The sequence below is a fragment of the Corticium candelabrum genome, chromosome 3 (genome assembly GCF_963422355.1).
Source record: "Corticium candelabrum chromosome 3, ooCorCand1.1, whole genome shotgun sequence".
In the NCBI taxonomy this organism is placed as follows: domain Eukaryota; kingdom Metazoa; phylum Porifera; class Homoscleromorpha; order Homosclerophorida; family Plakinidae; genus Corticium; species Corticium candelabrum.
The window spans coordinates 9,835,771-9,860,162 of NC_085087.1; the positions used below are offsets into that span (position 1 = coordinate 9,835,771).

At 40.8% G+C, this 24,392-nt stretch overlaps 5 protein-coding genes across 5 annotated transcripts; 2 read left to right on the forward strand and 3 right to left on the reverse strand.

Annotated features, from left to right (window-relative positions):
- Positions 1-902: 902 nt before the first annotated feature.
- Positions 903-7,453, reverse strand: LOC134176926 (adhesion G protein-coupled receptor E1-like). Its single transcript, XM_062643608.1, has 5 exons — positions 7,390-7,453; positions 7,265-7,332; positions 6,701-7,194; positions 3,226-3,565; positions 903-2,590 (listed from the first exon to the last, which is right to left on the reverse strand). Exons 3-5 carry the CDS (start codon positions 7,034-7,036, stop codon positions 1,143-1,145), a joined length of 2,124 nt encoding a protein of 707 aa, XP_062499592.1. The 5' UTR covers positions 7,037-7,194; positions 7,265-7,332; positions 7,390-7,453; the 3' UTR covers positions 903-1,142.
- A 319-nt stretch (positions 7,454-7,772) lies between these two features.
- On the reverse strand, positions 7,773-11,845 carry LOC134176755 (calcium-activated chloride channel regulator 1-like). Its single transcript, XM_062643416.1, has 10 exons — positions 11,479-11,845; positions 11,368-11,414; positions 11,230-11,311; positions 10,953-11,087; positions 10,803-10,892; positions 10,555-10,734; positions 9,631-10,473; positions 8,817-9,525; positions 8,375-8,704; positions 7,773-8,231 (listed from the first exon to the last, which is right to left on the reverse strand). The coding sequence occupies exons 1-10, from the start codon at positions 11,776-11,778 to the stop codon at positions 7,930-7,932; spliced, it is 3,018 nt and encodes a 1,005-aa protein (XP_062499400.1). The 5' UTR covers positions 11,779-11,845; the 3' UTR covers positions 7,773-7,929.
- A 3,507-nt stretch (positions 11,846-15,352) lies between these two features.
- Positions 15,353-16,950, forward strand: LOC134176806 (neuroglian-like). Its single transcript, XM_062643468.1, has 4 exons — positions 15,353-15,506; positions 15,580-15,873; positions 15,933-16,253; positions 16,663-16,950. Exons 1-4 carry the CDS (start codon positions 15,368-15,370, stop codon positions 16,749-16,751), a joined length of 843 nt encoding a protein of 280 aa, XP_062499452.1. The 5' UTR covers positions 15,353-15,367; the 3' UTR covers positions 16,752-16,950.
- Positions 16,951-17,003: 53 nt separating this feature from the next.
- On the reverse strand, positions 17,004-19,140 carry LOC134176807 (platelet-activating factor acetylhydrolase IB subunit alpha1-like). Its single transcript, XM_062643469.1, has 5 exons — positions 19,021-19,140; positions 18,869-18,958; positions 18,589-18,705; positions 17,556-17,684; positions 17,004-17,493 (listed from the first exon to the last, which is right to left on the reverse strand). The coding sequence occupies exons 1-5, from the start codon at positions 19,084-19,086 to the stop codon at positions 17,248-17,250; spliced, it is 648 nt and encodes a 215-aa protein (XP_062499453.1). The 5' UTR covers positions 19,087-19,140; the 3' UTR covers positions 17,004-17,247.
- A 34-nt stretch (positions 19,141-19,174) lies between these two features.
- On the forward strand, positions 19,175-21,989 carry LOC134176911 (neuromodulin-like). Its single transcript, XM_062643593.1, has 5 exons — positions 19,175-19,347; positions 19,404-19,448; positions 20,511-20,549; positions 20,606-20,923; positions 21,376-21,989. Exons 1-5 carry the CDS (start codon positions 19,194-19,196, stop codon positions 21,972-21,974), a joined length of 1,155 nt encoding a protein of 384 aa, XP_062499577.1. The 5' UTR covers positions 19,175-19,193; the 3' UTR covers positions 21,975-21,989.
- Positions 21,990-24,392: the final 2,403 nt, after the last annotated feature.

Genomic DNA, 24,392 nt, shown 5'->3' on the forward strand with positions numbered 1-24,392 from the left:
CGAGTTTCGGATCTGTGTAACCTACGATTACACACTCTCGCCGATGAAACAGGCCATTCTAGCCGAAAAAGACTCAATTCTTGAAAGCGAATATACACCTCGCCTAGATGCTGATGAGTCGCCTAGATATATGTGACAAGCAAAGCAACAGCCGCAGCACTGAAAACGACAGACATGCTTTCATGCAGCTTCAAGGGTCACATTGAACGGCACTCTCATTGGAGGATAGAGAGTCGGCAGTCTGTTTGAGTGGCGAATGTCTCCAGCCGGTCTTTCTCCGCCGCGGGGGGGAGATGAGCGGCTGGACACTCGAGCCTAGTCGACCAGCTAGTCGATCAGTCCGTTTTTTCACTAGACCTGAGACTTGCGCTAGTCTGGATCTTGCAGTTGAATAATTTTACTCTAGGTAGGTCTGCATTGTGTGGACCCAATGTGTGAACCCTGTCAGTGTTCGAGAACTTGAGCGTGCATGCTGACAACATTACAATGCACGCTACAGTAGCATGGAAAAAAACCGGCTTTGGCAAATACTTTAATTTCCAACCATTTCAAATGTTTTTTCTTGAGCTTTATTGCTAGCTAAAGACATAGAATAGACTAGCCTTCCCAAAATCACGGTCGGTGGGCTTGTCGGGTTTTCAAAAATTTTGTTCTATTTATTTAATGTTTACAATGCCAAGCTGACTAATTAATTAATTAATTGATGCGTGTTGACGACCATCAACATTGGACTGTTTTTAGAGAGCGTATCTACACCATACTGTAGCTGTATACAACCATCCCCACCTTTTCCAGACCTTCAATACGCGGGGTTATAGTCTCGCGTAGCTAAAGACCATACAGTACCAGCCATACTAGCTGTCTTCCGACCATCACGCAGCGAGCTGGTCCAGTTGGTCCGACAATATTTGAATGTTTATAGTGCTTACACCAGAAAGATAAACAGAAAGAAACTTCAGGAAAGAAGTACAGCTGATTAAAATATGACTAAAATCATATAATATTATGGTATGTTTTCTGTTCATATTCATCTCAAAGACATAAGACTCAGAAATAGAGTTGATACGTTAACATCCAGCTAAAGACTACGCAGAATATATTAGGTCTACAGTACATACACTCCATTGCTTTACTCATGTTGTCTAACTGTCTATTCTTGTTCTCTGTTCCACATTGATTTGTCTCATAGATGTTGTCTCTACTGTTTTGACTTGACAGCAAGAAGCAGATCGTATGAGACCAAATAAGTATCGATACTGATCTCTTGTCTTTCGATTTAGAACATAAATGCAGACCAATATGATACCTTGCAGAGGAGTAGCAGCAATGAGTGGGTACCACATCCACTCGATCTCCTCCCATGCTGCTAGCACACCAAACATCCATTGCAAACTTAAGAGTGAGAATACTCCGGCAAACACCCAAGCCTCCTTTCGAAGTCTGCCAAAACGTTGTCCATTTGAAGTAGTTGAAGAGATTTTCATTGTTCGATGAATGGAAACAATAATTACAACAAATGACACAAAATTGAATGACAGTAGGAGACAAATTGGAATAATGACAGAGTAAAACAATGCAGCCTCTGGTTGAATCCAACACATCGAGTCAGAAGCATAATCCACATGAAGACTAGAGACTAAATCCAATAAAACGGTAATTGTACACACAATTAATGGAATTCCCCATCCAACCAGACTGTATGATATAAATAATTGATATCTATTTTTTCCGTTCGTTGTTGATGCCTGAAGAGCACTTCGAATAGAAGCAAATCTCCTTATTAGATCATAACTGATGACACTTGACCACACAAAGTGGGCCAGGAAGAAAAAATGGAGGCTGACACCGAGTGCAGTACACAACTGCCAGTGAGCAACTTGGTCAATTCCAGTAACAACAAGAATATATGCTGCAGCAAGTGCAAACACATAACTCATGATACAGAGGCCAGGAATAGTTCTCTTTTCCTTGAACAAAATGTATGTGATAAATAAGATAAGACAAGCCACAACAGTTGTTACACATCCTGCCAAAGTCACAGCTGCAACAGTAGCATCATACTGGACAAATATAACGACAGGCACAGATAAGTTCGTGTCGGAAAAATTGCTGCTGGTATTGACAGAGTGATTGCTCCATGTGCCTGCTAGTGAGCCTGTACTTCTACTTCCATCTGGTATATATATTGATGATGGACTCATTTGTGGGTCTACTTCACGCCACCAGTTTCCAGTATTCCTAAAGTTCACAAGTCTTGGAATAAATCCTCGTGAGATCACGATTTTTCGTCGATAAGTCCCACGACCTCCAAGTCCTGACACTACTGATTGTATACTAAACAATGAACAATTTTGACAATACATATTTTTGTAGATCACATCCTCTTTCTCTACGTAATCTGTTTCAGTTTTGCATTTCTCTTTCAAACAATTGTATTCCCGTCTGCTAATATTTATAGCAGCAGTGAGTTCCTCATATGGTGAGCAGTGGTCAACTGCGAGAAGACAAGATCGAATCGGATCTCCCAGTTGTCTTGATTTGTTAAATCTTGGGTGTTCGAATGAAAAGATAGAGCAGTCTGTAGAGTTGTCTACACAAAATGCAACTGAGATAATTAAATAAATTTTGATTTTCAAAATATAAATATTTGCAATAAATAATATGCATTTATACAATCAAGCAATTAGATATATATATGTACATGTTTTTTGAAATCATCTTTCATACACAAAAATATTATATGCATAGATATTCAAGTGATTTCTTCATCTTGTGTAGTATATTGCTCAAACAGAACTTGCTATTCAATATTTAGTTTAATATCAACCCTATAGTTGACATTACACTAAAATGTTTCATATTGAGTTGTCCCAGCCTGGTTCAGGACACAGTAAACTTGTATTGTAACTAATAGAGAAACAAACAACATGTACATCATAACAGTGCCATGTAAACAAGCAAAGAGTCTGTCTGTCTGTCTGTCTGTCTGTCTGTCTGTCTGTCTGTCTGTCTGCCGGTGCTTAAATAAAGCAATTTTCGTTTGTCGTGCTGCAATACGCCGTATCCTGTGATCCATATAATGTTTACAAAACCAGTTAATTGATTCTCAGTTTACGTCACACCCACAAATAATTGTATATCATCAGTGTCCAATTCAGTTAAATTGTCTCTTAGAATGCACACACACACACACACACACACACACACACACACAACAGATATTACCTGCTGACCCTTCAGGACACGATAGAATTGGATTCCAAAAATACATGGTCGAGTTGAAAGGTAGTTGATTACACCGAGCACAAAATACATTTCTATACGTGACCTTTTCACTGCTTATTGGAGTTTGTTCTCGAATTTTATCTTCATCATTTCGTGAAACATTTTGTACACCATTGTACTCTTCACATCGTTTCTTTGTCGCTGCACTTGCATCATCAACTGGCCAATCAGATGCACAACGAGTCACCATAGAGACACCTTTTTGAAACGCCACATCTGGCGTAGGTATCCTTGACTTCACGGAAAAAACAGACACACAAGAGCGATTGAGAGAATCAAGCTGCAATAATAAGGAGAACAGATGAAGTTACCAATACAGCCACAGAAAATATGTTGCTGTGTGTGTGTGTGTGTGTGTGTGTGTGTGTGTGTGTGTGTGTGTGTGTGTGTGTGTGTGTGTGTGTGTGTGTGTGTGTGTGTGTGTGTGTGTGTGTGTGTGTGTGTGTGTGTGTGTAAACACCAAAAAGCTGTTGCTCTCTCGTCTTCGTCAATGGCAGCAATCAGTCTCAATTGACGTCAGTCGGCTTCTATCTCAAAATTTAATGCTTGTCGTTCTCTGAATTTAGCACGTGAGGGCAGGTTCAGTGATTCTATGAAAGCATTAGACTCTCATGGTTGTGCTTCTCGTGATGATGCAGATGCGCTACAGAAGCTTCAGTCACGTCACCCACAGCATGCTTTGCCTCAATAGTCAGATGACATACCATCTTCACTAGTTGTTGATTCCCAAGCAGTCTTATCGGCTTTAGAGAGGCTTCCCTAGACGAACTAGCCTAGGCTATTCTCAGCTTCGTGCTCAACATCTTTTAGATGCATAAAAGGAGCTTGCACACCTGATGCTCAGTTGTGTCTTGACAATCTTACTCGTCTAATGTCAAAGTTGTTGGCTGGAAAGATTGATCCTAGAATAGCACCTTGGTTGTCTGGTGCGCCACTCACTGCTCTCATAAAAAGACAGGAGGTTATTGCCCAATTGCTGTAGGAGATGTTTTTCGTTGTCTGGCAAGTAGGATATGTTGTGCTTCCATCAGAGATCGTCTTCCAGATGTTTTTGTGCCTTACGGCCAAGTAGGAGTTGGCCTTACAGGTGGTTTGGAAGCAGCTATCCACTCCATGCATTCTTTCATTGATGCAACCTCCGCCAGAGAAAACTTCTGCTGTTTGAAAATAAAAATCATTAATGCATTTAATGAGTGCTCCAGATCGGCTTTTCTTAAACAGAGAGAATTTGCACAGTTGTTTGCTTGGGCTCAGTGGTCATACCACTCACCTGGTGAGTTGCGATTCGGAAACCATGGGATTCTGTCCACAGCCAATGCTCAACAGGGAGATCTGTTGTTTTCTCTTGTGATTCTGGAGTTACTAGACTGTTTGGATTCTTATTCTGGCTTACACTTTCAACTGTGGTACTTAGATGATGGCTCTTTCGTTGGTAATAGAGAATCACTATCGTCTCTATTACCAAGTTTACTGGCAAAGTTTTGGCTTGCACATCAACTTAGACAAATGTGAACTATATTGGCCTTCTGGAGACCAAACTTTTCCTGAATTTCCTTCAGAAGTCAGATGCTTATCAGAAGGTATTGAGTTACTAGGATCACCAGTCCACAGATCTGTCAAATTTTTAAGGCCCTCCACAGCTAAACGTGTTGACAAAATCTTGGAGTCACAGTCAAATCTTGGTGATCTTGATGATCCACAGGTTGAATTGCATTTGCTTCAAAGCTGTTGGAGTGTTTGCAAAGTCAATCATATTTTATGAACTGTTGTTCCGGCCATATTGTTGGAACAATTACATCGCTTTGATCAAGGGTTACGTCAAACTTTAGAAACTATATTTGTCGTTTTTCTGTTACAAATATGGCATGGCTGCAAGCGACATTACCTATTAGACTTGGTGGAATTGGTCTGAGAGAAGCAGTCCAGTCTTCACCAGCTGCTTATGTAGGAAGTTGCAGTTCTACTAGTAAGATGGTACAGGACTTCCTCAAAAAGGCTTGCAATTCACTGGATATTGCAAATTTACATTTCTCAAGGCCTTTACTATCAGGAGACTCCGAAAGCCATCTTCAGATTTGTCGATCACTATCTGAAAACAAACACGGTTCTTCAACTTTAGAGTTTAGCACTGCTACTCAATGACGAATGCAATCAGAATTTGACTCTGATTTAGTCAAGTATTGTTGAACACTGCTAGCTTACAAGACAGAACACGTTTAAATTCAATCAGTACATCTCATGCAGAAGTTTGGTTGCGGGCATGACCCAACTCTAATCTTGGCCTTTCCATGTCTCCTCATGAGTTTGTTATAGCAGTACGGCTCTGGTTGGAAATCAAGATGTTTCCTTCTCCTCCGGCATCTGTCTTGTGCAGTTGTGGTCAACACATTGACGCTTTTGGAGATCACCTTCTTGGTTATGGTTTTGGTCCAAAGCGCACACGTAGACACAATGCATTGGCAGAAGTTATTTTCCAAGCCTTATTGGTTGAGGACAGAGATGTTATGACATGAGGTGCATTGGTTCTACTAAAAGCCGTCCTGGTCATGTTTTTCACCCTGATTTCTTGGAGGGTCGACCTGCCTATTTTGACGTAACAGTTAGAAACTCTTTGCAGCCGTTATATGTGACAAAGTCAGCTGTAAGGGCTGGAGCTGCAACAGAGGCAGGTGAAGAACAAAAGGATATTCACCATGAAGACAGAGTTCGTACAGCTGGTGGTCTCTTTTACCCCTTAGTGGTTGAGACCTTGGGGCTATGGTCATTATTCAGCATCAAAACTCTTAAAGCTATTGCTTTCAAAGCCTCGGCAGTCAGTGGCCTTACATTCCACCAGGCATTCCAAAATATGATGCAGCAACTTTCTATTCAATTATGGAAACATAACTCGAGAATGATTCATAAGAGAATTCAGCTTGAAGTACAGGATGTTGATAGTTGGGATATACCTAGTGTAATGTAAGACTTGTTGGTTGTTTGAGTTTGTATATATATATATATATATACTAAAAAAAAAAAAATATATATATATATATATATATATATATATATATATATATATATATATAAACCCAATCTAACACACATTATCCAAAGAACATGTCTGTACAATCTAAAGCCAGTCTATGCAATATCATTTTGGAGTTATATAGCCAGAGTTTCACCGACAGTTGTTCATATATATATATACATATCAATCTATCAATATTTAGTCTTTATGTTGATGGAGCTAGTCCTGTAGATGTAGACCTATATAGTAATAAAATGTTGTCAACCTGCCACACTCTTAGACATCCACAACTATAGTGATAGACCTGAGTTTATTGTAGCAAGAAATCCATTTTCAAAGCTCACAATTCTCCTCTCACAAAGTTGCTGATAGAGTGTCATGATATGTATGTATATTGATTCTTACCTCCCATCCGTCTTGAACTGTTGGTTCCTCCTTGAAAGTGCAATCAGCCACACCAGGACAACAGTCACCATACAAACCACAAGTAGAGTCACACGAGCAAAGAGACTTGATAGCATCGAACGTCTGTGCTCGATGTCTTAAATTCTTTCGAGCCATTCCACACGCATATTGAACACAACTCCTAGTCTGACGGCAACACACACCAGTCAGTTGAATATCTGAGTCAAACTCTGAGTTGGAAACACAAGACTGGTCATTGCCAGTTGAGCACACATGTACATAGAGAATAACATGTAGCAAAGCAACAAGTTGCAGCAAGAAACCAGACACATGCATCACACAGCTGGCGGTAAACTGAACTGAAATGCCTGCTACATTGTCTCATCTGTTTTAAATAAGCTAATTAATTTTAATTGATTCGGCACTGATGAGTCACACTATGGTCACACAGAGTTGTGGCAAAACGTCCAGTTCTCGGAGAATGACAGACACAACTGACAAGACAAAAATAGCTCGTCATAAGCAATAGTTCGACGAACTCTTGTTGATAATGTTCTTACTAACTTGATAATTAGGCATGCGGCTAGTGCGAAATGGCGACAGTCCAATGTGCTAGCGTTCGGAGAAAAAACCTGAAGAAGTGAATTTAGCAATTTGACTGCATACTCTAGTTCTTGACGCCAACTCACTTTCAAGTTGGGAGTGTCAAGCCCCGCTCAAAGCCTACCACGTGCGCTACAAAGTGTAGGAATTGATTAGCGCAAAGATAGATAGATAGATAGATGCATGCACGTGATAAGTTGACAATAAGTTAACGCGCACGCGCCGTTCATGATGACCTACATGCCAATTAGGGCGTGAACGCGGTATATAGTTCACCTATTTCTCGAACATCGGAGTTTTATTACTATGTATCACTGTTTTGTCGGATGAAGCAAGCTTCTGGTAATGTCGGTCACCTTCCGTGTTTGTATGTCCACGGGTGAGTCTGACCAACAGGTACACTGTACAGTAGGGATACATGTATGTGTGCATTTGGATTTTAGCCTTTTTGTAGTGAGTTAGAGTGTACTACAATTCTTCTATTCTATTTTCGTTCACTAGTATTAGTCATACAGAAGAGCATATTATTGGTAAGTTAGTTTGTTATTTAGTCTCCTCTGGAGCAATTACAAATGTCAATAAAATAAGTTAAAACATGAAAATACTAATGAGTCTTGAGTTAGCAATCAACATGCTGCCCTTGTCTTGGTCACCATGTCTCGTAATGCTGCCATGTCACTTGGCGCCTTTTGCAGGTAGCTTTGGTTGGTGACTTTCAATTGGCCTCGAATATTTCCACTCATTACGTATGTCTGTCCGACTTGAGGCATCTCTGGGCACAGACAGCCGTTTACATCACGGCTGGTGATGTCAAGTTTTACTTGTGGGAAAAGTCTCGCCGGGAAACTGAATCTCGACTTCAGGAATTCGGCTCCTGAACGAAAACGAATGATGTTGTTGGTTATTCTGGCCACAGTTCCAACGAAGACTGAAATTCAAACAACAAGCATGTCAAGCATTTGATATGAGATTGAATTCTGTTCCAGTTAGTATTTTATGGTATTTTGTATCAAGTAAACGGATGCATTTCTCAAGATTTTTGTAATTATTGTATGTGCCAACACGACTCACCGAAATCTTGTGTGCATATCGCACTTGTCAGTTTTGGCTTGACTGGGCATGTGCAAGCCACTTGATTCGCCAATCGCTTAAATGAAACATGAACCACGTTTGAGATTTCAGACCAGTGATTGTTGTCACGAGTCTTGACAGCCACAAAAACCATTTTTGCTTTCACGGGACTTGAGAATGTGACTAATTCTTTAAGGCCAGACATTTTGGGTTTGTTGATTTTAAAGCTGGATGATGATAGAAGGCTGGCAGGCATGAGTTCATGTTGTTGATTGAACTTGTCCACCAAGTCATCGAAGTTATTACTGACTCGAATGCTGTAAGCAGAAGCTAGAAACAAAAACAATAATTACTAAATTGGTGTTTATAGTTAACTAATCTCGTATGTCTCATTGTCTGTCCATCCATTTATCTGTTCATCAAATGGTCATGTTGTTTTTACCTTGACCATTGTCGAGGTCACCTCCTGGTGCTGTCCATGACAGCTGCACTTCATCGTTAGGTGTCACTTGACCGACCAAGTCCACGATTCGCGATGGTGGAAAAACATCTACTTCAGACAGAGGTAGGTTCTTCACCTTGAACGTTCCTGGTACCTGAATTCTTTGGAATGCTGGCAAGAGATCACCCTTTTCGCCACTCTTAGGTTCTGGGGCTTTTATTATGTTGGAGTAGTCAGGTGGCAAGTCATCAGTAACATATCGAAAACCAAGACGTGCCTGCTTGGCTGCCATCATGTTGTTAAAGTCCTCATTGAGGGTGAAATTTTGCTTGTTTTGGTTGTTCTGGTTAGCAACAACCCTGACACTGTAGTAGCCGTCAACAGTGAACTGTGTGAATGTTGCCGAGTATAACCCATCAAATGGCATCAAATCAGCTCCAGCTCCGTTGTCTTGGAGATGAATGTGGGTGGGTGAAGCACCAGGACGTGTAACAATTGCTGTTACAACAGCATCGACAACTGGACGAGTGCCTTTCATCAGAGAAGCTGTGATGACAATAAGTTGTGGGAAGGAGACATCAGTTCTAGTCAGGTGTGTGCTCAGAGTGATGGCGTTTTCGGCATTTGTTGGCTTGCGTGACCAGACCTCCCATGATATAGAGATAGGAATCTTGTCTCTGTTTGATACAGTGATAGTCCATTTTCCAGGCTGTAAAAAGACAACAACATTTGACATTGTGTATGACAATATAATTGAAAGTCTATTGTCATATCATGTACAGTACTAACTGTATGACATAACTGATGTTCTCACCTGAGTCCATCCTGTCACTTTCAATGTACACATCATGAAGTTTGAATTACAATAGATCGGTCCTCTAGTTTTTCTATATTTGTACACTTTCCCATTTGCTGATTTGACACTCAGCTTCAGCCTCTTGACACGAAACTTTTTTGATGACCAAAAGAGATTGAATACAGTGTCCTGACCAATGCCATCATCAAAGTCAACTGATCCACTGTAGGTAGCTTTACTATTGATAGTCACCATCTGCCGACTCAGTTGATACAGTGGATCCTCATCATTACTATCAACCTCAATTATAGTTGCAACAGCTTCCTGCAGTCCTGATGACTCATCTGACTTTTCATCATGAAAGAATGCCTTGCCACCCGTTTTGTCAGAGAGAGAGCTGAGTTTCTCATCAGCCGATTCACCAATACCAATTGTGTGGATCACAACTCCTGCTTTTTCAATGCTTTGTTGGACGTTTTCGTCATTAATGTATGGGCCGTCTGTTTCAGTTCCATCTGTAGCAATCACTAGTTGCTTTTTGGCAGTACTTGCATGTTTAAGAACTCCTAGTGCTTTGAGAATAGCTGCTCCAATGCTTGTCAGTCCACCGAGGTTATCATAACTTGGCAAGCTATTGATCAATTTGTTTCTGGATTTCTGGTCGGTGATTTGGACCAGATTCCGTCTAATTATGGCTTTGTTGTTGAAGAAGACAATACCAACAAAGGATCCCTCTTTGATTTCATTAATGTATGTGTTTGCTGCTTGACGAAGACTATCAATTCGTCCATTTAAAAACATGCTGTTGGAGATATCAAGCACAAGAACAATTGCAGGAGCAGCGGACTTCTTGCGAACAACCTACACACCATACAATTGGAACAGTTAGAATTACGTTAACGCCCTGTGACCCATCACTTAATGCATAATCGATGCTCTCACCCTGAATGTTGGTTCGACTGAGGCGATCTCACGAGGTAGATTGGCACCCTTTGCAAAGTCATCAGATTCTCTCATCACTTCCCAGGAAGATTTCATATTGCAAAATCGATTGTGAGCATTGTTGGCATCACGATAGTGTTTTACTGTTGCATTGTCACTGTCATCACAAAACTCCACCACCTAATATCAAATTATTTTAGCCACAAGAGAATGACATTCAGACATCCAAAGCATCACAAAAATCTCACATCATTATAATATTGCTTCCACATCATGGATGCAGAAACTCCATTAGTGCTGAATCTCCAGTATCCAGAGGGAGTTCTTGTAGCTTGAACCTACATCACAAACCACATTGATGATCTTGTTACAGCCTACTTCCGGTTTAAGAGTGAAACCTTTTCCACGCAACGAGCCGGTCTTCCATCAAAATCTGGTCCATAGAATGATTGATAATATTCATCAAAGAGGCCCCAACGGAGATGGCCCCATTCGTGGACAAACATCTTGTGAGGTGGACTGGCACTCGCCCACTACACAAATACAAGCAAGTATAGTCAATTGTGGCAAGTAGATTGGCAGTTAGTGTCATGCCAGAGAGATGTAATACTCATTGGTGCGTAATAGCAACTAAATCAAATGTCAATATTATTAGCGCATAGTGACCTTACTCACCCACTTGTCTGATATCCTTTTCGGCGTTATGTGCATGTAAAATCCTGGCTGTCCACAGACAGCTATCGACTCAACAAATGCACTGTAAAGAAATCTTGTTGACACAACAGTCTACTAAATGGTCGATGTTTTCCTTACCTGTTGGACTCAACTCCTCCTATTACTTCAGGAGGATTGATTCTGACCTGCAAAGACAATACGAAGTCTGATGTCTATCTACTTTGCAGTATCCTAAGCCTGTGAGCTCACTTTTGCATTGCTGTACGTTTCATATGCCGTGGCTGCAAGATACTCAGATTTATCTTTCCACGTCTCGGGTACGACAATAGTCACTTGGTCAAAATAAGCACGCTTCCTAGTTGCACGGTAGAGGACAGGAGAAGCATCCGTGACGAGATTCTTGATTGTTTGTACGAGGGAGGCGTCCTCCTCTACATCTCTGTTTATGGCAACCACAACGTCTCTGTATCCGTTGTTTACGAGGCGAATTCCGAAGGCACCGCTTGCAAGCAAGCAGAAAAGAGGCACAACGTGATAGAGCTGCATCATCGCAATCCTGCTATCTCAATCGAATTGATAGAGAACTTGTTTAGAGTGAAGCAGTTTGTGAAGCGCAGGAGGTTTTATAGGCGATAAGAGCGCTAGATTTGCATTGCACTTCCGGTTGAACGCCCACTTGGCGCTAGTAAACCAAAATCGTGTGTGACGTTACTTACTTCCTGACGAAGCCGCATGAGATGGTAACTGGGTTAGACTCTAATTGGGTGGGAAATGTAATTGACGAGCGACCTCTGACCGCCGAATTAACGTAATACAGTCTGCAGTAGGAAGTTCGAGCGAGTTTTATGCAGGTTCTAGCAGCAATATGGAAGAAAAGTCTAGTCTACAAATTGTCCATTTGCTAGGCGACTGCACGTGACGGGCGCAGGGTGGAGTCGTGTGTATACAGCAACACTTTCCTATAAACAACAACATAGTACCGGTATGTTGACATTACTATCTAAGGTTATCCGATGCAACAAATAGAAAACTGTCGATGACTCAAATTAGTAACATCATCAGTTTTCCTGAAATCAAGTTCTAACGCATGTGTTTGTACTGTTGCACAAGGATTTGAAGTCCATCCTGACAACGACCACCCACTCGCCGCACTTCACAGCAGTACTTCCTCTTCATGACCACAAGCGTATGTAGTGTCATCGTGTCACCTCTCTATTGAAGTATGTGTAAAGGATAGCAAGCGTCGGCCGGAAACGACTTGCTCAGAGCAGCCAAACATGTGACGAGCCTGCAGAGCTATGGGCAAACGCTGCGGTTTCTGATTGACCTACACTAACCCATCCGAACGTCAAGCTTCTTTATCGTCTCATCTACAGCTGCAAGAATTCAGGAATTAACACACCAACCATGCACCACAATAACTGATCCCCACAATCTTGCACCATTTCTATGCAAAAAATTAGAATAGATTTTGTACCAAATTGAGTAGGTTTGCAGATGACTTACACAGAAATTTCCACTAGATGGTTAGTTAGGAATCTCGTTTTAGTGTAGTCATGCATATGATCAGCAGTGATGGTTAATTAGGAATCTCGTTTTAGTGTAGTCATGCATATGATCAGCAGTGATCACACAGATGAGGGCACTAACAGTTTCTCAACAAAACCTCCACTCATAAATTTTTCACTGATAAAATATGATGGGGGAGAGAATCAAGAGGGGCGACCACGTTTGGAAGCATATCACATGATGCGAATGGGGTTAGGCCAATCAGCACCACTTCTGGAGAGCTCGGCCCCCTTGGAATTAGTGACTAAATTCGAAACAAAAAGTCTTTAGTTTGGACAGAAATTGCACAGGCAACTTGATTCTTGGACTCTGAGACTTTTTAAAAAATTTCAAATAAAGTAGCAATGTATGAGGTGATATGCATGATGTTCCACAGGCCAAGATCTTGGAATCTTGTGCTCAACTCAGAATTCCAGCAAATTTATTGCAGTCATCGTTAACTTAATTAAAATTGCTACGCAACAGAATCCAACTGCAGTTCAAGTTATTTCAAGGGGCGTTTTCTGTTTACTTAAAACTGCAACGTTGGCACTGTTTAGTGAACTAACAAACTCAATAGACTATTACTTGTTACCACCACAGTACTAGTTGGGACGTCACAACATTCACATACAATGATGTAGCATTATCTCTATATTTAAACAATGTCTAGTTGTGGCGTTCAAAAGTTGTGACGTCAAATTGTGACGTCACAACTAGTAATAATGCACTTAGTTCGACAGTAATTTACTGGAGTTCAATTTACCAGTGCGAGTACGTCAGAGCACACAATGTCAGAGCACACAACTAAATCTGCTTATAGATTACCAGAGGTCAACCTCTACCTAAACACTAAGTCTTCACACTATACCGAATATCAAGGGTACTCTAACTGACAACAATTAAGCGGAATTTGCTGTTAAATAGTTGGCATCCTACATCATCGATCAGTGAGTGCATGGTCACTTAGCCAGCTGCATTATGTTAGGATAGGTTTAGGTATAGTCAGACTACACAGTAGTTATAAGTTATTGTATTTGTAGTTAATTAAAAACCACATGAATCCAAGTGCATGCAAGTCTAAACCAAAACAAAAGCACAATATGTGCCATTGCCTGCATAGGTGCAGCTAGACTATACACAAACATCCTGAGCAGTTCCTGTGTGCTGCGTTGGTCTTAGCTCTAGCCTGAACACTGTGTGTGTATAGCCTTGCACAACTGTGCACAGATCAGCTGTCTATACACTGTCTTACGAGTTAATTGGCAAATGTGCTGCACAGTGTCCACACTATTTTTGTAAGCATAGGCATCTGGATGCTGGGGTTCTACAAACTGATTAGAGCTAGAACTAGAAAAGCAGAGTAGGTGGTGGAAACTTAAGTTTGTCAACACTAACAAACTCCTCCACTTTCTCTAGCCTTCTCCGTCACAGTGTGGAGAAAAGCAAAAATCTATAGGCACAGGGTGGGGGCACAGTACCACTCTATGACAGAATACGTTAAGACTTCCGGGGCAGATACCCATGCACAAATTGCCAACTGAAGAGAGTGTACTGTTTGTTTGTGCTCACTAATACCAACTAAAGAGAGCCTAGAGATACCGCTACCAATGGTACGAGTGAACTCAAAGCCTTTTGGAACAATGTGGTTAGGTGTCATGTATTCCGTGTAGAAAGTAGCTAGAGGTGGCTTGGGCGTCATTACAACGCAAATGATCTACACTCAACAGGATTTACAGGATTGTGTTTCTAATAGGCACAAAATACTGTACGTATAGACGGCGTTACGTAGGCGTATGATGCATTTGCTACCTGCTTTACGTCTTTGCAGCTGCAAAAAGCTTTTGGATTAATAGTGGCCGGTAATTAACTTAAGATTGTGGTAAAACTGCCTTCATGCAAATTAGCTCATATCGAGTCTCCTGATTCCTAGATGCTTGACGCGTGTTCAATTTCTTTAATTAAAAAACTAAACGTTTAGAAAGTTGTTTGGGTCTACACGCATTAGCTAATTGAACTTTTAGAAAGACAAACAGTCTTTCTTGAAGACTGATAGACTCTGGAAATGCATAAACTGGTAAAACTGGATCTGTTCTCGTTTCTCTTCCATTACCACTTTCAGATTGTGTTTGGTTTGCAACTTCATTTAGCTTAGTTAATGAACCACATAATGACTAATGCAATATCCCCATTCAAACAAGCAGGGTAATGACCGTTGGAATTAGTCTTCACTTTCTATAGAGCACTGTACTCTAGATCTAGATAAGGTCTTAAATACCACAGCAGTAACAAAGCTTCAAGAGAATTAATTACACTAAATTAATAAAATGTTGCACGTATTTCTAGATAGGATACTTTCTCCATGTAAATGGTGGATGTGGTGTCATCACAGATCAGTCACTTGCACCAAAAATTTGTGGAGCAACAACACTCTGTTGGCTTTTTATTAGAAGTAGAAGACTCTACAAAACATGCTGGAAACGGTACATACCCGCCCACACACATACATGCAAAGAGATGCGTGACGTATCAAGACCTGATAGGTAGACAGAAGTAAGAAACGCCCAATTATGCCAATGTACAAATACCAATGTCTCCACAAGTACTGTACACAATTACGCACAAGACTCAACCCACAGGACCGACAAACACAAACATGTGGACGCTGGTTAGAAGCACATTCCTGCTCATTTGGATCCTGACCGTTGGAAGTGTACCAGTAGATCACGGTACTGTACATGCATATCTAAAATTTATGCAGTAACTATGTATGATGTGTGTACATTATTCACCTGCATTTAGGTAGTGAGTTGCAATTTCTCATCAAGCCTCGCACTCTCTACCTGCAAGCGGCAGGATCAAGAGTCAAACTCAAATGCAAAGCTACAAAAGAATCGGATGCTGTTGTAAATTGGTTTCATGGTGATAAGAAGACACCAATCTCTAGAGAACAGATAGACACAACAAGATTTGTTGTGAAGAGAGATGGTACTCTAGTGATCAAGAACACTTCAAAATCTGCAGAAGGATTCTACTACTGTACAATCACAAACAAGTTGGGTACAAAGAGAGCACGTGCTGCAGTGGCAGTTCTTGGTATAAGTTTCAAATTTCTACTAATGTCATAATGATAAGAAGTTTCTGTCTCTGGTCAGGTTGGTCTCAGCCTAAGATAAGATGGAAATCACTCTTTGTGGCAACAGTTGGCAGCAACATCACAATTCCTTGCCATAAAGATGTCTCCTTCATGGGGAAAGTCTATTGGATGTCCGGCACTAATATTGTCTACAACTATTTGTCCGGAAATCCATTGCCTCCCCACCTTCGTGTCTATGCTCAATACACATCCCTTTCCAGCATTGATCTCAAGATACAACAAGCCAGATACTCAGACACAGGAACCTACACTTGTGTTCTCAATTCAATCCAACATCCTCAAACTACCATCAGACAAGTAGAAGTGTCTGTTCTCACAAGTAAGAGAAAGACTAGGTTGACATCCAATCTGTTTCTTGTTTTAGCAACTTTGGAACTGGAACTACAGATATGCATAAGTGTGTGCTAGAACAACTAACTACATATCAATAACACTGGAACTGCATGAGTCAGTTCCAAAGAGTAATATATGCTGCAACCATTTGACAAGTAAACCACACAACCACCATGCATGGAGTTCACAACCTCCTAACTCCTGCGTTCAAACTCAATACATGTGACCCCACATCTAATAAGTATCACCGATTTCTAGACAACAGTGACAATGATCTGCTACAGATCTACCTTGTTCTAGTAAACCAATTACCACTTACACATCTTCTCTACCTAGTGAAATGTTGTTAGCTAACATAGCATGCAAATGAGTAACCAAGTGTCTTTGTTGTCTAGGTGAGCTACTTACGAATTCAGTGCAAGATCATCCTCCAAATGTTGAGACTGTTGGATATAGCTCGTTAATTAAACAGCTGGATCACTAGCTTAACTTAATTAATAGTCTCTACTTACTAATACTTGTTTCTTTAGCTAATCGTTAATAATGGCTAGACTCTGTATCCATTATGTGAACAGTCTTATCAATTAATTAATTACATACACACAAAAGTGTAATTATCAGTATCTTCTTTTTCTGCCATGTTTATCTAATATTTTTCAACAGTTTCATCTAATCACCAGCAAGCATTTGCCTTCTGCATAAATGCAGACCTGATCATTAATTTGGAGGTCTTGACAGTCAAATTAGTTATTGAGAAGAGGTCACCATGCCAACTAGCTGGCACAATAGATTCAAGGCAGTCACACCAATCATACACTTCAAGTCTATCTCAGCCTAAGAGAAGTCCATAAGACACTGCAAGTGAATGGCAGGCCAGAAACTCATAAACCAACTAGACCACTCTTTACAGCTAAATGTAAGTTCATTTTCTAGATAACCGAAGACAAGCCCATGGACTAGCTTGTTGTGTCACACTGCAATTATTTCAACATTTGAGTCACAGATTCGTGCACAACTTTGCTCAGCTTGCTGTATCCTAAATGAGTGAGATGCAAGTAGTCATGCATGTCCTCACTACTGAGTATTCCATCTTTGTTAAGAAACAAGTAACCTACGTCTTGATATTGAACAGCCGGAAACTCACTTGCTAACAACCTCACAGACTCATTGATCTTTTCAACTTTCTCCCTCACAGGACTAGGTCTATGACCTCTCGGAAGAATCCCCTAGAGCAATAACATTTAGAATTGATATTTACGTAAACGAGTTTGTCGTATGTGCTTTATACCAAAAGAAGTATTTTTGTGTGTGGTTTATGCTCGATGATGTATTTCACAATTGTGATGATTCCTTCACACACTTGCTCATTTGAATGTTGTTGTGTAAAGTTGTTAGTGCCGATTAACAAAACGATTACCTGCAAACAAAATGTATGTATGACAACTGAACTCTAGAACTGTAAATGCTAGGCAACAATCAATGCACTGGCGGATCTAGAGGGGGTTCTCAAACCCCCTAAAATTTTATGTGACGTCATCACGCGATGATGACCGTGTACCAGCAGTCGGACAGTACGAGTGAGTCGTACGGTACTCCTACTCTTTTTGTAGCCTACTAAACGCAAACATCGGACACAATGCGCCAATTCAGCACATGGAAGAACGTGCTGAACGGCTTCACATCGTCAGTTGACATATCTTTGTTTGGCTGCCCTAGCTAGAAAGTCGTCGCTTGAAAGAAGCTAGCCCTTTCAGACTTCAAGTTGCCAAGACATTCAAAAAACGTTTTGAAGGCTTCTTTCTGTAAAATCGAGGCATTTCAGGCTTGCAGCCAGGAAAAAATGTGTAGCGGATGTGGCTCTGTGTGAGCCGTGCCCCCACTTCTTCCGGGACTTGAAGGCTAAAAGTGCTAGTTGAAATCAAACCGTGGCTTTTTAATTGGTCCAGCTCGAACACCACCATTTCGTTACTTCCTTGCAATGATAATGTTTCAAAGTAGTTATTTTCCATCTCATGAAAATTTATTTGATGGTCACAACATCACAATTTCATGAAACCATATATGTCGATCTATAGAAGCTTTTTTTGAAAGAAAAGAAAGAGCGGTAACATTTGTCTGTCTAGCGAAAGACATGTAGGCTTGCAAAATCAATTCAAATTGTCCGGTACTGTAGATTCATTAAATAACGCATACTTCCGTTCTATGGTATAGATGATTAAATAGCTAATTTATATCTGGAGGCGTGACTGATCCTAACCTTTGTGACGTCACGGAACCCCCATCCGAAAATCCTGAATCCGCCCCTGCAATGTGTTTCTGACCTTTGGATTCAGTGGCTCCAGTTCTCCGTTCTGTATTCTCCAAAGCAAGTGTTGTGTAGCATCACCACCTACTCCAAAATTCAGAGCTCCAAGTGGTTTAAAATAGAGTTTCCACTCCTACAATGACATGACCAACGTATATCCACATTAGCAACTGCCTGTAGTGTGCCACTCATGTGTTATGTAACTCAGTACAGTACACCTCAATAAAAGTTGCAAACTTGGGTCGTCATGGCAACACTTCCTGTTAGTAGCGCGCGCGAGTACGCAAAAATTTAACCTCTGATTGCTTCCAGAATAGAGTTATTGAGTCTCCGAGAAATAACAAGTCTGTTTTTATAGTTTGTGCCTCCTCAACAAACCGTTCGTGCTAACGAAATAACAAAAGGTAGATGATCACGTGACGTCCTAAAAAGCAAGACATGAAATCACCATGTCCATCCAACGTCTATCTCCAACAATGTCTTCAACGGGACTTGCTGAAACTGCTGGATTCATTGCCGTAACACCTTAGAATACACAAAAAATCTGAAACCTCGTACTGAGCATGCGCATTTATAAGTCTACTGCGCATGCTGATCGTCGGGGCAACCAGTTCGACAAGCATGTCGGTTTCTTACGCACCTGTGAACTTGAAGGTTCCTGATGGATTTGGAGACGTTCTGGAGGGCCTAACTCGTGAAATTCTACGCTCTCAGCCAGAAAACATCTACAATTTCGCAACCGAGTATTTTGAAAGCAAAATAGTGATGAGACGAAGTTTGTACTGAATTGTCGTCTCTCAGTCATTTATAAAGATAGAACATTTATTGTAGATATGGCTGTCCGGAATGAGGCTGCTGAAACAACGTCCGAAGAAAGTAAACTTAATTAATTTTTGAATTTTTATTAGTTAAGTATGAAGGTTTGTTTGAATAAAATGTTAATAATTAATATTAATATTTAATTTTTTCAAATTTTTTACAATGTATGACTGATGTATTTTTAAATATTGTCCATGTCAATAATACAACAATCGCAGAAACTCTAAAAAACGCAGAAACTTGCTACTCTATCATAAATCAGTTTACTCAGTGAGGTGAACCTCACTGCTGATGAAGTCCATTTCTTACATAACATTTGAAGGATAGAATTTGTAGGCTTGTAGGGCCAATTACAGACTGCTATCATGTTTGCTGTATTTCATATCAGTCTGCAGTGGTGGATCCAGACTTTCTGAAAAGGTAGGCGCACTTTAGCTATAATTCTGGCAATGTGACGTCACAAAATAAAAGATCAGAAATATTCAGGCGCCGTTCTATGGGGTGGCTTACCAGTCCCAGTCCTTTTTATCCAGCCAGCCAGATAGATTAAGTTACTGACTGATGATTACTGATAACGGAATTAACAAAATCTGTTTGGCTTGGTCGCCTTGTAAACTTTGAATATGAATGGACATCTTTTCACCGGCTGGTCACTCCACGTGGCTGCTACCTTGTACTCATCCGCTACCGAAGGTAGAAACGCCACCAAGAAACTGGAAATGTCTGACTGTTGGATACTTCTCTTGTTCTGTACTTCCGCGGTCTCAAAAGGAGTAGGCACACACTTGTTTGTACCACTCTCTAGATTCACCATTGGTCTGCTGTATGATTTGTGTGTATGAGTGAGCAATACAGTTCGGTATTTTGTAACCAGCTAGGCTGCTTACGGGACATGTGCAAGTACACTGTGTGTTAAGTCTTAAACAGAGAGGTGTAGTTCCAACTGTATTGCAAGCAAACTTTGAACTAGCTGCATAATGTTCAACAGTCTTTGCATGTTGTTTGTATTATCTGCGTTAGTTTCACTCTTTTCCTACTGTCATTGGATTAATGCAGTACGTTTGCTATATGTGCGTGCACGTCTGGTAAAATACTAAATTGGTATGCGTTTGATTATAGAACCAGAAGTTGCAGACGACGATAAAGCTGCCGATCAAGGTGTTGATAATTATAATTACTTTTAAATTGTGTTGAGTTAAGCATTTTATTTATAGTGGAGAAAGAGGACAAACTAACGGGCATTGACTTCAGTGATCCTGATGCTGCTCGAGCTGCTGTAAAAATACAGGCTGGTTACAGAGGTCATCTGGCTCGTGAACGGGTGAAGAAACTGACTGAAGAGAAGGAGAAGTCACAGGAAGAAGGAAAGGAAGAGGAGGAACCTGCCAAAGAGGATATTGACATTGACTTGGATGATCCTGAGGTGCAACAGGCTGCTCTGACTCTTCAAGCTAGTTTTAGAGGATTTCAAGCAAGGAAGAGTTTGAAGGGAGGAAAGAGTGGAGAAAGTACAGGAAACCGTGAAGAGAAAGGTAAGTTATCAATACATTTGTGGACAAATAGATGGATGTGAAAACAGGCAGGTGAATACACATGCACACACACTCATGCATACATCCACACATGCTAACAACAGTGTACACGCACGCACACACACACACACACACACACACACACACACACTCACACACACACTCACACACACACACACACACTCACACACACACACACACACACACACAGGCACACACACACACACACACACACACACACACACACACACACAGGCACACACACACACACACACACACACACACACACACACAGACACACACAAACACACCACTTTATACAAAGGAGAGATAATGAACAGAAGGAAGCATTGACGTGTTGTGGAAACAACTTTTTGTGTAGCTTAGGGCAAATGTTTCTATTAAAATACCTAAAAAACGTATTCGTTCTTAATATCTTGCTTTTCTTCCAGAGAGTAGTGAAGCAGTCGAAGATGTTAAGGAAGAAATTGCTGTTGATGAGAAAGAATCAGGTGATGCAGATGATGCAGAAAGTCAACAAAACGTTGAAGAACTGGAGGAAGATCAGCCAGTGGTTGAGGAACCAGATGAAGATCAAAATGAAGTGGAAGGTGACGAGATGGCCGAGGAAGTTGCATCTGTGGAAGAGATAACAAATGAGCCAGATGTAGAAGAACAAGAATCAGCAGTTCAGGAAGAAGAGAAAGAAGATATAGAAGATGAAACAACCAAGACAGAGACTGAAGTCACGGAAGACGGGGACAACAGTCAAGACGTAATCGATGAACAAGTTGAAGTTGCACAACCAGAAGTGGTGGATACAGTAGAGGGAGATGTGAAACAGGAAACGAATAGAGACATAGAGGAGGAAAAAATGGCAAGTGAGGGAGGAGAAAAACAAGATGACGGTCAAGGTATGAATGATTGTTGGTCAACTGCGTGTTCATTGTGTTGTCAGACAGAGTTTGTTGACACATGTACATGTTTTTTTGTAATTTTGTCTGTCCACCTGTTTGTGTGTTACTACGCAGTAGAACATTGCAGTGAATGATAGCCTACGCTTACACACTTCTTTACATGAATGTTTGACAGCTACACATTAATGACTAGACGTGTTTACAGTTTTACTCCTCAGAAACACTGCTTGTGTGTTCTTGATGTTTAGTTTTGACATGGATGGTTAGAGTCAAATGTGACCAATATGGTGGTCTTGATCTTTAAATTTTGTCTGTCTGTTTGTCTGTCTATCGTATACGTTTGTTTATCAGCCTGTCTATGTGTCTGTCTGTCTGGTCCCGGATGTCATTGCCGTGGCCATAGTTTGCATGCCAGAACTATAGTCGTCTGAATTAACTCAAAACCGTCGTCTCAGAAGAAGGTTGAGTAAGTGCAACCATCGTCTCCTTCTTGAACTTCTCAGAAGTTTCATGCCTGGTTTTATGGTTTTCATGGTGCTCTGAATCTGAAGCTGCTTGTCATATAATGCAGTATGCCAGTTGGCCATGTTGGGAAGTGGATGGTCCTCGATAGAAGCGTCGTATACGAAGCCCCTTCTACTTTGACATGCAGCTCATGGGCACATGGTTTTAGTTGACTCATTGTTGTGTTATGTGTGGGAGTTTTGAGACATATGAATAGTGTGTGTAGTGAAGATACTTTAATGTAGTGTGCAGTTGTTGTTTAGTGTTAGATGCTGTTAGTTGTTGTAGTAGCTGGTAGGTTAGGTTGTGGACTTTGAGTCTAGATCTGTAATGTGCACTATAGCTCTTGGCTATGTTGGCAGGAGCTGCAGTTATGTCCATATGCGATTGTATGGAAGAGTATACTATCTGTCTCTCTGTTTGTCTGTCTGTTTGTTTGTCTGTCTGTCTGTCTGTCTGTCCGTCTGTCTGTCTGTCAGTCAGTCAGTCTGTCATTACATATATTTTCAAACATTGAACTATTATACACCTAAGCACTAAATACTACCCAAGCCAATAGGACTTGGTTCTACCTACAACTATTTATGTTTATGTGGCTGTCTCTTGAAACATCTTCTTTATTGTTTGTCTGTCTGTCAATACATATACTTGCATATGGCGACTGCTAGTACAGGCTAAATATTGTCTAGCGACAGCAAAGCAATTAATGAACTACCAATTGTTTATAATATCATAAATCTAATTTACTAGTTTTAGCAGGTGTACACAGTTTTCTTGACAGCACCCGGGCGTTACATCACTGAAGAGCGACAGAAAAAGCTCAACACCAGAGAGACTTGAATTCCATGCTGTTCTTGCAGCCATATTCATCCACAGACAGCTCAGACAGGTGATGAAGAAACTTGATGGCGTGTTGGCCCATCTCCCGTAATACTGGAAGTGTACAGCTTGAGCCATTTCCAAATATATATATATATATATATATATATATATATATATATATATATACATACTTCCTTTCCATATTTCTGCAATTTTACCATTTCTTTCATTTGTGCGGCTTCTCCGTCTTCCCCAGCCGCTCTAAGTAGTATGTCGGCATTCTACAGATGAGCAAGAGATATCTAATTCAAAATCTCTGCCATTTTTAGAATTAAATGCTATGATGTCAGGACATGAATTTGTGCTGCCAAACAGATTCTAGGCAGCCCTCTTCACTAAGTATGTTCAGCTCTTGCAGACAATCACACCAGACACTAACAATGGAGTTGTAGGACCGAATGGGTGCTCCACCAGACTTACATGTACATGTCATTAGATGAGACCCTTTCCTGTTATTATTTCTTCCACACTCACATTTCTCAACAACAGAAGCAAGTGGCATATCACACCCAACCGCGATCTTGTTGCTAAACGAAAGTTGCCAAATTTAAGCACAAACTTTGGTGAGGTTGGAATGGTATATAGCCATGCTCCTGCCTCTCTGCCTAGCAGAGACCTGACACGTGAAGCCTGTCTTGTTGATTGAGGATGTTCCAGAATTGATGTAGATATCTTTGAAATGATCTTGTGACAACTTGTTTGGTGTTGGAAAGCAAATCCGCCAAGGACTTGTTGGCTGGTAGGGCTTGCTCTAGATTATAGCGTGCGGAATTAGAATGCACATTTTTTGTGGAGAATGTAATGTTGTCAATAACATCTTGGAGATCCTCAAAACGCTTAGGTAACTAAACTAGTCTGTGTGCCCATGAAGAGACAAATGCAAGGGAAGAGGTCCGTAATAGAGACAACATCCCAAACCCACCAAATTGAATGGGTAGGTGACCTGGAGCCACTGATCATCGGTTAAATCCGGGCACTGCACTAACTGCTGGAAGGTTGATTTAACTGATTGTGAAGAACTGCAGAGGATTCAAGCAATCTAGGAGCAACAGTTTGACTAAGATGATTCATCCTTGGCACATAACAATAACGCAAAAGTAGCATTCCACTCTGAGCATCATTCAAAGCAATGAGCTGTTTACAAAGAGTCCGCCCGTTTTCAGCAA

Coding starts and splice junctions, on each gene's coding strand:
- LOC134176926 (XM_062643608.1), bottom strand. CDS start 7,036: ATGCATGTGTCTGGTTTCTTGCTGCAACTTGTTGCTTTGCTACATGTT. Junction 3,566..6,700: donor CAGTTCAAGACGGATGGGAG/GTAAGAATCAAT, acceptor TTATTATTGCAG/CTTGATTCTCTCAATCGCTC. Junction 2,591..3,225: donor GTGTCCTGAAGGGTCAGCAG/GTAATATCTGTT, acceptor CATTTTGTGTAG/ACAACTCTACAGACTGCTCT.
- LOC134176755 (XM_062643416.1), bottom strand. CDS start 11,778: ATGATGCAGCTCTATCACGTTGTGCCTCTTTTCTGCTTGCTTGCAAGC. Junction 10,735..10,802: donor GGAAGCAATATTATAATGAT/GTGAGATTTTTG, acceptor ATTTGATATTAG/GTGGTGGAGTTTTGTGATGA. Junction 8,705..8,816: donor TGACCTCGACAATGGTCAAG/GTAAAAACAACA, acceptor TTTTGTTTCTAG/CTTCTGCTTACAGCATTCGA.
- LOC134176911 (XM_062643593.1), top strand. CDS start 19,194: ATGTCGGTTTCTTACGCACCTGTGAACTTGAAGGTTCCTGATGGATTT. Junction 19,449..20,510: donor TGAAACAACGTCCGAAGAAA/GTAAACTTAATT, acceptor GTTTGATTATAG/AACCAGAAGTTGCAGACGAC. Junction 20,550..20,605: donor CGATAAAGCTGCCGATCAAG/GTGTTGATAATT, acceptor TTTTATTTATAG/TGGAGAAAGAGGACAAACTA.
- LOC134176806 (XM_062643468.1), top strand. CDS start 15,368: ATGTCTCCACAAGTACTGTACACAATTACGCACAAGACTCAACCCACA. Junction 15,874..15,932: donor TGCTGCAGTGGCAGTTCTTG/GTATAAGTTTCA, acceptor GTCTCTGGTCAG/GTTGGTCTCAGCCTAAGATA. Junction 16,254..16,662: donor AGAAGTGTCTGTTCTCACAA/GTAAGAGAAAGA, acceptor TTTGTTGTCTAG/GTGAGCTACTTACGAATTCA.
- LOC134176807 (XM_062643469.1), bottom strand. CDS start 19,086: ATGAATCCAGCAGTTTCAGCAAGTCCCGTTGAAGACATTGTTGGAGAT. Junction 18,706..18,868: donor TATTCTGGAAGCAATCAGAG/GTTAAATTTTTG, acceptor ATGTCATTGTAG/GAGTGGAAACTCTATTTTAA. Junction 17,494..17,555: donor ACACAAAAATACTTCTTTTG/GTATAAAGCACA, acceptor TTATTGCTCTAG/GGGATTCTTCCGAGAGGTCA.